Below are 12,595 nucleotides of genomic sequence, written 5' to 3'. Positions count from 1 at the left end.
GGCATATGGGTGGTCTGACAGGGAGTCCTTCCACCCCTGTCTTTGAAAGGAATTTCTCATGTGGCCTGAGATCCACTTGTCAGTCTTCACATTTCTGCCCCAGTGGGCAATGCAAAGCAGCAGTGATGACATCTCTTGGCGTTCTGGGAATTTGCTTGTCCTGCCTGACAGATACTTGGGAGTTTAGCCTAATCCTTCAGGCCCCAGGAGACCATCCAGGTGCCATAGCCTGCTTACTGAAGGCTCAGGAGAGATGCATCTGTGTCCTCCTCAAACAGGAGATAAAAATAAAACTCTTAATAAATATATACATAGAACATGTTTTTTCTTTACTTTGGTAAATAGAAGAATGTTTCTGGATTTCTTTAATTATTTGGATATGCTTTTTCTTAGAAGGTTTAAAATGTGGCTGCCATTGTGAAAAGGGGCAAAGAAAGACATTCAGTAATGTAATCCTATTGTCTTTTCACTCACAGGAGACATTCAGTTACTTAAAGAAGAATATCAGATTTCCTCAGCAGATTCAATTGGACATCCATTTTCTAATGGCAGACTCAGTGTGGAGCCCTGAGATGGGTATTGGGCAGCCACAGTCCTGGGGCCACCAGGGTGCTGCTGTCCTACCCTGAAGGACTCAGGCATGCAATGGGAAGGAAGAGAGGGGGGAGAGGCATAGGGATAGAGAAGCGGAATACTCAGAGGGCTTTGATATATGCCAAAATAGAGATAAAAATAAAATGTGGTGGAAGCAAAGTGAAGAGATGACCAGTTCCTATGAGCGTGGTCAGCAAAGGCTAACAGAAGCCCCCATGTCTCAGGTAAGCCCTGGCAGATGGCTGCAGTTCTGTCAGGCAAGCTCTGGTGCAGTAGGACTCATGACATGCTCTGTGCCTGGTGTGGAGCAGGTGCTTCCTAAGTATTTGTTGAATGGCCTTCCTAAGGGAGCATAATATCTGAGAATGACTCTCATTCTCAGCTCTATAACTAGAGTGGTGGAGGGGTTTACTCAAAACAGTTTGGTGAATTGGTGGTTATTAACTATTTTAGACAAACAATTTCTCTCCCTATTAAAAAGATGATGCTCAGGATCAAGTGAGGAAGAGATCTGTTGACCTAACCAAAATAATTGGTGGTGAAATCCAATGAATGCCATTCCATTTCCATGACATATTTTGGTATACCCATTCCCAGCTATATATTATTACTGCTAATCATATAGAAAAGGTCAACAGTGCGCCTTGATTGATGGAACATTTCAGTTGTTCTTCTGAGAGATTAATGGTGTCTTATAAAATGCCCTATTAAGTCTATTCTTTACTTCTGGCATTTGTTTTTGAGAACAAATACATAATTACTAGGGAGGAAGTCTCAGAGAAACTACTTTCAGGATTAAAGAGGCATTTCTCCCACCAGCATACAACTCAGGTTTTTCTCAATTGTTTTATGTTTCACAATGTATTACTGTAATGGCACAAATGTCTGGAAATCAAACAGGCAACTCGAGAATCTTAAATGAAGCTGTTAAATTCAAAGTGCCTGTTAGGACCTGCTTTATTCTCTCACACTTGCTCCTCCCCACGTATCCAGGCAGGATCAGCCACACCCCGGGCTCTTCCCTGGGCAGTCAGGGTGCTTTAAAGACTCAGGCGATTCAGCACAAGCCAGCATTGCAGCTTGTCTGGTTCTGGGCATGTGTTGTACTTCTAATCACTGAGACCACACCCCCACTTTGTACCCCAGTTCTGGTCTTTGAGACTTGATCCTCCCTGGTTTGTTGGGAACTCACCCAGCATCCAGATTGCTTGAGGTCTGAGGTTTTACATTAGTCTTCACATTGGTCCTTCCCCCTCCTGCCCCAGCCTACCTGCCAGGATCTAGAGTCAGACCTTAGAGCTACAAGCCTGTCACTCCCAACTCAGAGGACTTCTGGAATCCCCCTTGCCAAATGCTGCCCACCCACTCTAAGAACACAGCCATCTCTTTCTGCACTATGGTGATACTGCAGGTTGCTTGGATTATGATCTATTGCTGGAGAGAGAGAGAGGCACTGGAGTGCTGTGGTTAAGAACCTGGGCTCTAGGGTCTCACTGTCTAGGTTCAAACTCTGACAAAGCTACTTCTTACCTCTGTAATTCTGAGTAAGTGGCTAAGCCTGAGTTTCCTTATCTGCAGAGTGAATGTGATGGTGATAATAATAGTCCTCCATAGTCATTGGAGGAGGAATCTGTGCCACCAAGCTAGCCTGTAGGAATGTTGGAGGAAGCATCCCATCACCTGTTTCACTCTCCCTGCACATCCAGCACTCTTTGGTTGGCCCCATTGCTTGAAGTTAGCCCTTTCTTTTAGTGAAGGCCATATCTCATGAGTTGGCTTCCTGGCCTAATAATGCCCTGTGTGATGCTGTGGCCTATAAAGGGACAAATGCCTTGGCTGGGCATAGGAGGCCCTGCTGATCTGGGCACTGCTTGTGTCCCTTGCTCTGGCCACACTGTGTCATCAGACATGGCAGCATTGTGTAAAGAGATGGATGTGGGAATCCTGGAGTTGGCATGTGTAAAGCTCAGTCCAGCACAGAGTGGGTGGCAGGACAGGGAGAAGGGGCCTGTGTTTCTCTTTATCTCTGTTTCTCCCAATCTTCCGCTTTCTCACTACTTGGGTCCAGATATCAGCATCTTTTTCAGTTACTCATTATAAGTGAGAAAATGTAATTGTGTTTGATACCTGCAACAAATAGGAGATGATGCAGTGCAATCTCTAGACACAATTTATCTTTTTACATAGAGTCTATCAATGCCTGTTGGTACTATAATGTCTTTGCTGGGCTCAGGAATTGAAAATTAAATGCAGTTTTTAAAAACTTCACTTTTAAATTGCTATAAGATAGAGAATTAAGCACATTGAAACAGCATCAATTTATTTAAGCCTTCTCCAAATTAAAAATGCCTGGCTCTTAATTACCTAAACAGCTGACAGTGACTAAAGGGGAAGCTTGGCTGTGCCTTTAGGAATATGTATTTCCCCTGCCATGAAATAATGACTAATAACAAGACATCTTCTTAAGGTTCAATAAAGGAAACAAAATGTATTTTATATCTGAAACATCAACATAGTTCCCATGAGAGGCAGGAAATAGGTATTCCCTGCAGGTGTAAATCTGTTCTACCAATTTAATTCCCCTGGTAGTTGCACAGTACATGGATCATGCAGATTTCCTTTAAGACAAAATTAAAAACACTTCCCCCGCCCTAAACAATGGTTCATGTGAAAGCATGCCATTTTATGTTTCCTGGAATAACTGAAAAATAGTTAAAAGTATTTTAAGCATTTAATTTTTGATGGAAGAGCTGACACAATATGTGATGGAAGGATGTCAGTTTCATTAACTCTGTGTTGCAGGGAAAGAGACTAAGGTTTGAGGGTGGAGTAGATTGGCACTTAAGAGCTCCTTCAAGTTATAGTGCAGCTTGATGGCTGTGATGAAGGGCAGGAGAGGGGTCATGTGGGAGAGCAGAGAGGAAATGTGAAAATTTTGCCCATTCTGCTAAAAAATAGTGTGTGTAGGGATTTCTAATGTATTCCACTTTATAGGAATCAGCTATAGGCCATTGCCAATCCATCTGTGACCATATAATTTTTCTTCCAAGGTAGGACACTTCTGAATATGGAAGGGGCACTATTAATGGTTACTCAGGGTTGATCAGTATTAACTTGTCTGTATGCAGCAACCTAGAGCATATGGCTACCCCACTCCTAGGTCACCCTGCAAGGCTAAGCTTATGGTTGGCTATAAGCCCAATTGGCCTCAAGGGATGGAGAACCATTGAGCAAAGTTGATTTGGGAGCCCTTCAATGGTGTTTCAAAACTCTCTGGCAGGGTTTAAACTGGCCTGACCTTCAAATATTCTTCTGGCAGGGAGAATATCTAGAATTACGTAGTGTTACTGTATAGTCCTGTATTTTCTTAGGATAGAACATCCAGAGTGTATGTCTTTAAGCCACCTTTCTAAACCTGACTTCACAATGTAATTATATAGGGAACTTTGAAAAATACAGATCCTGAGGCTCCAGCCCTAGATATTCTAATTTAATAGATCTATAGTAAGCTCAAGCACCTGTGTTTTCAAAAATTTCTCTGGTGATTCTGATGCCTCGCCACATTGAAAGCCCTCTTGGGTTTGTAAAGAGGCTGTAGGGTTTTTTTTTTTTTTAAGATTTTATTTATTTATTTGAGAGAGAGAGAATGAGAGACAGAGAGCACGAGAGGGAAGGGGATCAGAGGGAGAAGCAGACCCCCCGCCGAGCAGGGAGCCCGATGCGGGACTCAATCCCGGGACTCCAGGATCATGACCTGAGCTGAAGGCAGTCGCTTAACCAACTGAGCCACCCAGGCGCCCGAGGCTATAGGGTTTTTAAAGAGCTGCAAATTTCAAATTTTCAATATGAATATTAGAACTTGAGAGCCAATACAAGAAGAGAGCATATGAAAGAAGAACAGAAATATTTTCCATAATTTAATTATATTTTGTGTAGGACCAGAACAGAGGCAAATTGTTTAAAAATATATATATTCCTTATTTTGCTTATGCTTGTTCACTGGCTCAGGAACAATTTACAGAAATATTATAGATGAGTCATTTTTTGAACTAAGCCCTGAAGGATATAAAGTTTTAACAGACAGTAGAATTTGGTAAAGGAATTCCAGTAAAAGTTTGCAAAGGAAACTATATAAACAGAGGCAAGGAAATAGCTGTAAACTCTGTGTGAGTAGTGTTCATATCTAGCTCTAGATGGTAGCCACTGACTGGCATAGTGCATAATAATTATTTATTGAAAGGTGGATGGCTTTTGGAGGGAATGCTATTATATGAGAATGCCTCTCATTCTTTTCTTCATAGTTAGAGAAATTGAAGCATAGAAACAAAATAGCTTGCCCAAAATATTTTTAGGGCTGGTGTTTATTAGCTATTATTAGCTAAATAAGTTCGATCCCTATTTATAAGCCTAATTCTCAGGGATTACTGAGGGAAAGAAATCTGTTGGCCCTGACATTCTTTACTCCTTTCTTGGTGTCCAGTCCCACACTAATGGGACTAGATGCTTTCTAGTTGAAAGAGATCATGAAAGCAATAGGCCATTATGCTGAAACCAAAACTGATCTGATTACTATGTGCATGCCTTTCCTAGACTGTTAAAGAAGAAGAATTTTGTGTCTGCATATTTAAGAATGATTACATTCAAGTTTTAGAGAAGAAAGTTAAAAAAATTGCAAAAATATTTTTTCTTATCTTGGCACAATACTCTTTCCACTCTATCAGGGTGTATGTCAGGCATTTATCTAGGGGTTGAGGGTTTCTTTTTTTAGGAACTTCTTTTAAAAGAAGTATAGTATGCAAATTTTTTCTCCATGGCCTTAGGGTACTGTAAAGGAGCTAATATACAAAGTCCAGAGTGTGGAAGAAGAAAGGGTGTGTGTTTCTTGGTATAAACCATCTTTGTATGAAAACAGAAGCCTTGCCCTTTCCCCACACAAACCAAGCCAGGAGGATCATGAAAGGGCCTAGAACCCCCCAGGTCAGTGCACACAGCCCCATTCTGGTAGGGGCTAATTCTCTGTGGGCCTTTCATCATAGAGAACTTATGTTGAAAAGTAGGGCAAACTAAAAAGCAGTTTCATTCAAAATATGGAAATGTCTGTTATTTTATGGACTTGAGTGGGCAGGACACATAAGCAGGTGGTTTTTCAAATTACTGGACTTTCCAGATGCTGCTTACTATGGCAGCTGTTCTTACTTTAAGCCCTTTTAAAATGTAGCCAGCTCTGCTATTAATTGGAAGAATAAGCCACATCATGAGTTTTTTCATAATTCAAAGATATTTGGTGTATCTGGTCTTAAATTTTAATAAATATTATGAAATTTTATTCAGCTAAAACTAAATTATTTTTTGATGACAGGAGATGGAGAAGAAAAAGAGACTTTCTTTTAATAATCATTTAAAATGTATATCATTGTTGGCTGAACTTGAAAGTGTTTTCAGATGCTTAAGGATGAATAATATCCCCCATTTAGTATCACTCAGTGATGTGAGAATAAATTCCTACCAAAAATGAACATAATGCTCCTTTACAAGCTAGAGGTTCTGAATTCCATGACTGATCTTGTATGTGGCAGAATATCAATCACCATCATGTGGAGCTATCTCCTAAACAAATAAACAAACAAACAAAACCAATACCAATTCCAATAGAAGAGAATATTAACAGGGTGCTGAGTGCTTTGAGACAGTCTGATCTTTTAAATCTTATTCTTTGATTATATGTATATCAGATAAATATAGAATTTGAAATTACCATTATATTGAGATTAATCAAAAATCACTCTAGAATGCTTTCCAGTTGAAAGGGATTCGGGAGGCATTAAGACATTATTTTGAAATCAAAACCAATCTGATTACCATGTTATGACTTTTTTTGACTGCTAAAGAAAATTTGTGTCTGAGCATATTTAAGAATTATTACATTCAAGTTTTAGGATAGAAAGCTACAAATGTGTATTTTTATTTTCCAACAAAAGTCTTCTCTCAGATGTTCTGATGTTTCTCAGGACTAATCTCAGAATCATCTCAAATCATTTATCTCCTCAGAGCAATAGTCTATAAGAATCACATAATCTTGTCTATTCTTCCCTTATTTCAAAATATCTGTTTTGGACAGTAACCGTTTGATAACATGGATAAAATTTTAAACTTCTATAGCCCTTAAATTTCTCTTAAGGAATTGGAAGTTAGGCTGGTAACCATTATGTTCTCTTCCAATTCTCAGATTCTGTCATTTTATGCTTGTCTGATTTTATCCCTAGTGCCACTGCATACTGTCCTCATTTCATGTCTAGACCATGGAGCAATTACATCTTAACTGTTCTCTGCTCAACCAGACTGACTACCTTTCATTACATCCTATAGCTTATCTTCAATAAAGCCCACCCTCATCATGTCATATTTAAACGTGAAGTCTTGTTGAGATAATAAAGTCCAAACTTATCATGAGTGCTGGATAAACGAGTCTGCCATCTGGCTATGATCAGTCTGTTCATTTTTATGACCTACCACTCTGCCACATGAATTCTCTAATTCCAGTCAAAATGGGCCACTAAACCTTCCATCATGCCCTGTATGAGACATTCCCATCTCCATGCCTGGCTTATTTAGAACGTCCTCCTGTCCTTTTCTCAGCCATTTGCATTCTGTTTGTCCTTCCTGATCCAACTCAGATTGCACTCCTTCATGCCCTTCTCTATTAAACTATCTATAATCCATCTTCCTTCCCTCACCCTGTTGTCCTATCCACAGTAGGGTCTCCCTAACACTTAATATCAATACCATTCACTTTTTAAAAAACTTTATTGAAGAATAATTGACAAATATAATTGTATGTATTCACAGTGTACAATGTGATGATCTGATATACATTCACATTGTTTAATTACCAAGATCAACATAATTAATACCATTCACTTTTTTAAAACCTTTTTATTATTCAGTATTCAATACTGCTTATTTTTGATTTATTATAGGATATATTTGATCTATTTCCAAAATGATAATGAGAAGGTTTACAGTAGAGACCACATAAAACAGCATGTCAGTTAAAAAAGAAAGTGAAAATACAAAACCAAAAATGGGAGAGAGGAGTAACATGTATTAATGAAACTTAGAATCTAGCTATATGTTTCCTGGTAGTCAAAGCAAAAAAGGACCCATTAGTTACCATTTGGCAGTGACTTACTATTGTGATACAGTGTGTGTATTTTTTAAAACTTTCTATCTACATGCATCTTGTCTCTCTAACTCTAATCCTTGTGATTTCTAGGACTTATTTTAGGAATTATCCTTTGTAGTATGTGGCTCAGTGTGTAGTCTAACATATGATGAGTTTAATAAATTAGTTGATTGGTGGCTAATGAATCAGAAGTCTAAATTTGAAGCAGTTTTATTTATATAGAAATTTCAAATAAGTACATAGTAAACATACAAATGAAAATGTGAACATAAAAAGAAGACATAGAGATCTCAGAGGGAGAATGAAGGGTCTGAAGTTGTGACCACTTTAATCAGACGAAATTTTAAAAAGCATTCATAGCTTACTATTTTGGGATAAATGTCTATACAGATGTAATATAGTACAGCAAACCTTTAATAAGATAAGAAACCTATTTTATTGGAACTACATTGTATAGACTAATTTACTGACTTTTCTTTCCCTCCCTAAGTAGCTGTTTTATGAGACTGAAAGGATGCCGTGCAGATATACCATGCTGTTCTTCACACTGTACTCAGGCTTTCATTTCTTCTCCATCGAAAGTTATTTTTCTAAACTTGGTAGAAGAGCCTTTTTAAAATGTAGGGAACTAGTCCAGTGCTGTCCAAAAGCAATTTCTGTGATGGTGGAGATGTTCTATACCTGTGCTGTCCAATTCAGGAGCCAGTAACCTTGTGTTGAGAGCTCAGAATGTGGCTAGTGTTGACTGAGGAACTGAATTTTAAATTATACTTAATGTTAATTACTTGGAATTTAAATGGAAAGAGCCATAAGTGGCTAGTGACTACAGAATTGGCAGAGGCAGCTTTTACAGAGCTGCTTGCCTCTAAATAGAAACTTCCATACCTGATTTGGTACCTTGACCACTGTTTCTTTATTATCACATGAAGTTTTAAGCTACCATGCATTAACAGTAAAACTTTGGATGTTTTTGTTATTTTAAGAAGTCTATGTTGTCAAAAGTAAAATTTAGGGAGATTTATTACTTACTGCCATGTAATGTAAACATGGAGAGGATCATCCCTGTTTCTGTCATTATGTTTGTTCTTGGATTCAAAGAAAAAGCACTTCTAAAATAGGAGTCTCCATAGGGTCTAGGCCACCTTTCCTGGGCTACTGGAAGATGGCACTCTCTGGGCAGAATTTGCACTTGTAGCCTGGGTGTCTCTCTGTAGGGCATTCTCTGAAGTCCTCTCTCAACCAGGCATCTGAGTAAGTGGGCCTACCAAATTCTTCTCAAGGTGGATTTTTCTGTCTGACTGTCTTGTTTTGCTCGTAGGAGCAAATGGGAGGTGTTTGCTTTCTCTAGGCCAGCAGGAGCTTGCTCTAACTCTTCCTTTTAATTTTTTTTAATATGAGGATCCCCACACTTGCTCTTTGAAATGCTATTCTGTTAACTGCTATTTCCTCTAAGCCTGTTATGCCTTTTTTCCATCTGCGTTGAAGTCTCTTTTCCCAGTGGAGCCTTTCTTTCTCAGCTTAGTCATGCTAAGTGTGAGACCCACATCCACACTGCTGGCCTCTTCTGACTCATCCTGGGTAGCTTGCTTGCTCCAGGAACCCCACTCACACTGCAGTGGAACAGCAGGGAGGCTCCAATGAAGCCAGCCCTTTCTGAAATCTGCCTCTTTTCCTGGCATCTCTTCTTCTTGTCTAAAGCTACATGAGGAGGGGAAAAAGCAAAAATGTCCTTCCCCCCTTAAGGTAACACTTTTAGTAAATAGTTTGTAGCAACTCTAATTTCCAGTTTATAAGCTACTTTTGTTATTGCTGCTACTTTTAAATATTCCATAATCTGGCTAGTAGAAAAACCCACTAATACTCCAATTTTCCTTTTTCCTCCACCAGCAAGCCAAGAGAGTCAATTCTGACAGTTACATTTTCCTTTCAGTTACAGGTTAAATTGTTTCCCTTTTTGAAATATATTATTCATAAATGTGAACAGTTTCTGAACTGTAGCTCCTCCCATCCACAGATAGGAGACTGGCTAGGTGGAAATTGCTCATCTGCCCCATTGGCTGTTCTGGAGTTGTTCAGAGCTGAGTCTTCACACTGTAATCTTCCAGGCCAGGATTTTCCTTGGCCCTCCCTACCCCTCAAAGAAAACCCTCTGCCAAGAATGGCTCAGGCCCATGATTTCCCAATACAGATGGGTTCAGACAGTAAATTTCTCTGACTTGATTTGCTAAAAGGGTCAAAGTTGAATAATATAATGATAATCAAAAACTGATCACTGACTCAAATCTAAGTTTGGCCAATAACTCATTCAATTGACTTATTATTTTTTTAATCACTAAACATGTTCTGAAAGTATAAAAAGGAACTCCAACTTGAGTGTCCCATTAACTCAGAGAAGCCTGACCCAGGCAGTCACTAAAGAAGCAACTTTATATACCTAATTAGAGGGGTCTGTGGGAGAAATCAAGAGGCACATGTTATTTTTGGTTGTGTAAATTAGCTTGGTTTTGCACGAGTACCACTTTTTTCCAGTTAAAATACACTCTCTCTCTTTATCTCCATATATAATATATATGTATTCTTTGTCCTTAGTCGGAAGCATTTTACCCACCTTATTTTTAAGAAAACAACTTCAGGTTATCTTGATTTGAGCTGGGAGAACCTGCCTACCCGTTTTCATCTTGGCACAAGACCTTACTGCTTTAATTCTATGTGCAGTGGGGCACCACCCTTCACTAGACTTTAAGCCTGGGAATAGACAGAGGGTGACCTGCAAGACAACCATCTTACTCTCCCAAGGAGTGGGGGTCAATCTGTTGCAGAGATCTGGAGGTTCATTTGCCAGGAGAAAAGTGCAGTTAAGGAAAAGTGCAGTTATATGAAACTCAAGTTAGCTAAATTCCAGCTGAACTAACCAGCAGGAGGGGGGAGGGGATATGTGACATTTATGACAACTGTGGGGGCTCCCACATTATCAAGCCCAGAACACGGTGTGTGTGGCAAAGGTACAGAAGGATGCACAGACTGCTTGCCAGAGGAGAGCTGTCCCAACCCTGACAGCATCCCTGGGGCAGGGAGCATGGAGGGGGGGCGTCCTTTGCACGCTGGCCGCCTCACCTTACCTTGACCACATCGTCGTTGAGATGCCTGGGGTCGCGGTTGACCAGGTCGATTTCTTTGGTGTGCGCGTCGTACACTTGCTTCTCGTTCATCTCTTCTGCCATGGCCTTGTTGTTGGGCTTGTAGATGTTGCCCTGTTCCCGAATGGGAACAGTGTAGAGATGTCCCTGCACAGGGCAGACGGCCAGGAAGGGGAGGGTGGCCGGGGAGATGGGAAGAAAATTTCAAAATGAAAAACAAGCGATCAGAAGTCAGCCTGGCGGCGGGGCAAACCTCGAAGCTCAAAATCGAACTAACCGCTTAGGCAGCGGTGGCTCCGCGCACAGTAAACTCCTTGACGCCGCAAGCTTTTTAAGAGGATCGAGGAGAGGACACCACACCCCTCCGTACCCGGCAGGGAGCTCCGGTCTCCCCCGCCCGCCGCCAGGGGTCAGGGCAAACCCCGCGGTGCGGTCCGCCCAGGCCCCAGCCCGGCGCACGCCCAGCCCAAGGTACCCTGCGGAGACCCTAGCAGGGGAGGGGACCCGATCTCCGACTTCTGTCCAGCCACTCTCTCCGACACGCCACCCTCGCCCCCAATGCTTCACCTGCTTTATTTTCCCGTCCCCCTGGCCCCCATTCCTCCTCTCAATAAGCTCTTCCAGCTTATCTTTCAGATCCAGTTTGAACCCCCGACCCATGGAGTCTCCCCATTTTTGTTGCTTCTGGTCGCATCTCCCTCGCACCTGTTCGCGTCCCCCACCCTCTGTCAGCCCTCTTTGTCCCTACATTGCTCTCCCCATCCCCATGGTGGTCACAGTGCCGAAAGCCCCCATCTCTGGACCAAGCCATGTGTCAACCCCCCTAAACTCCCTAGAACAACGATATCTCACCTGCACAGCTCCCTCAACCCACCCTCAGGTCACTCTTAGGCTGCCGGCCGGTGGCTGAGCCACTGCCGCGTTTGGGAACGCGAGGTCTCCACACCCGGGCGGAGCCCGAGCGCAGGAGGGTGGTTGGAAGGGGTGGTGGTAGTTGGGGGGAGGAGAGGTCCATCCCTCTCCAAACACCCCCACTAGGCGCCAAGATGCTGGAAGAGTTCTTGAGGTGGCCCAAGAGCTTTGGAAAGTGCAAACATGATGCTCTCCGCCCCGGCCAACCCGTCCAGGCGCCTGGTGGGGAGTCTCGGGGACTGTCCCCAGGATTGCGGGTAAATGACTTCCCACCCTGCGTTCCAGCTCGCCGCCTCTCAGCAGGCAGAGGCTGGACTGTGGGAGTCCCGCAATAAAGCAGCAAGCAGCAACCCCGACCCACCTAGAAATGCGTCCTCAGTACTAATTTCAGGACCCCGGCCCCCTTTCCGACTCCTAGTTTAGGGGCGCCTGGACCCCTTTCTAAATGGGAAAATAGAAAACATTCCTGCCACCTCTTCACCTCCCCGCCCAGGCCCATTCCGCAGAGGTGCCAGCGCGAGAGGAGCGTTCCAAAGTCGAGAGAGGGCTGGGGCAGGGAAAGCAGTCGGAATATTTGGAGTGGGAGATAGCAGAAGGAGGCACTCCTTGCGCTCCCCAGGGCCCGGCGCGCACCCACCCAAGCCTACCTCGGAATCTACGTATTTGCCCCCAGACATGCTGGCCGGTGGCTGGATGAAGGCTCTGAGATTTCTCTGGGTTGTTATTTAAGGGAACTGAGGAAGGAAGATCTTGTATTGTATGGGGGAGA

The 12,595-nt window shown here is 42.3% G+C and overlaps 1 protein-coding gene across 4 annotated transcripts in view; it reads right to left on the bottom strand.

Annotated features, from left to right (window-relative positions):
* Positions 1-12,595, bottom strand: part of CAV1 (caveolin 1) — a 35,429-nt gene extending 22,834 nt beyond the window's left edge. Inside the window, exons 1-2 of one of the 4 annotated variants that reach the window (XM_021699363.2) lie at positions 12,474-12,595; positions 10,897-11,061 (exon numbers count right to left, since the gene is read on the bottom strand). In XM_021699363.2, the coding sequence (XP_021555038.1) occupies positions 10,897-11,061; positions 12,474-12,503 (195 nt within the window). In that variant the 5' untranslated portion in view covers positions 12,504-12,595. Of the gene's footprint in view, positions 1-10,896; positions 11,062-11,191; positions 11,216-11,766; positions 11,828-12,187; positions 12,273-12,473 lie in introns of those variants that run through there. The other 3 variants (XM_021699367.2, XM_021699366.2, XM_021699365.2) reach the window with 3 other exon arrangements.

Source organism: Neomonachus schauinslandi, chromosome 12, assembly GCF_002201575.2.
Source record: "Neomonachus schauinslandi chromosome 12, ASM220157v2, whole genome shotgun sequence".
Lineage (NCBI taxonomy): Eukaryota > Metazoa > Chordata > Mammalia > Carnivora > Phocidae > Neomonachus > Neomonachus schauinslandi.
This window is presented reverse-complemented; position numbering and strand designations above follow the sequence as displayed.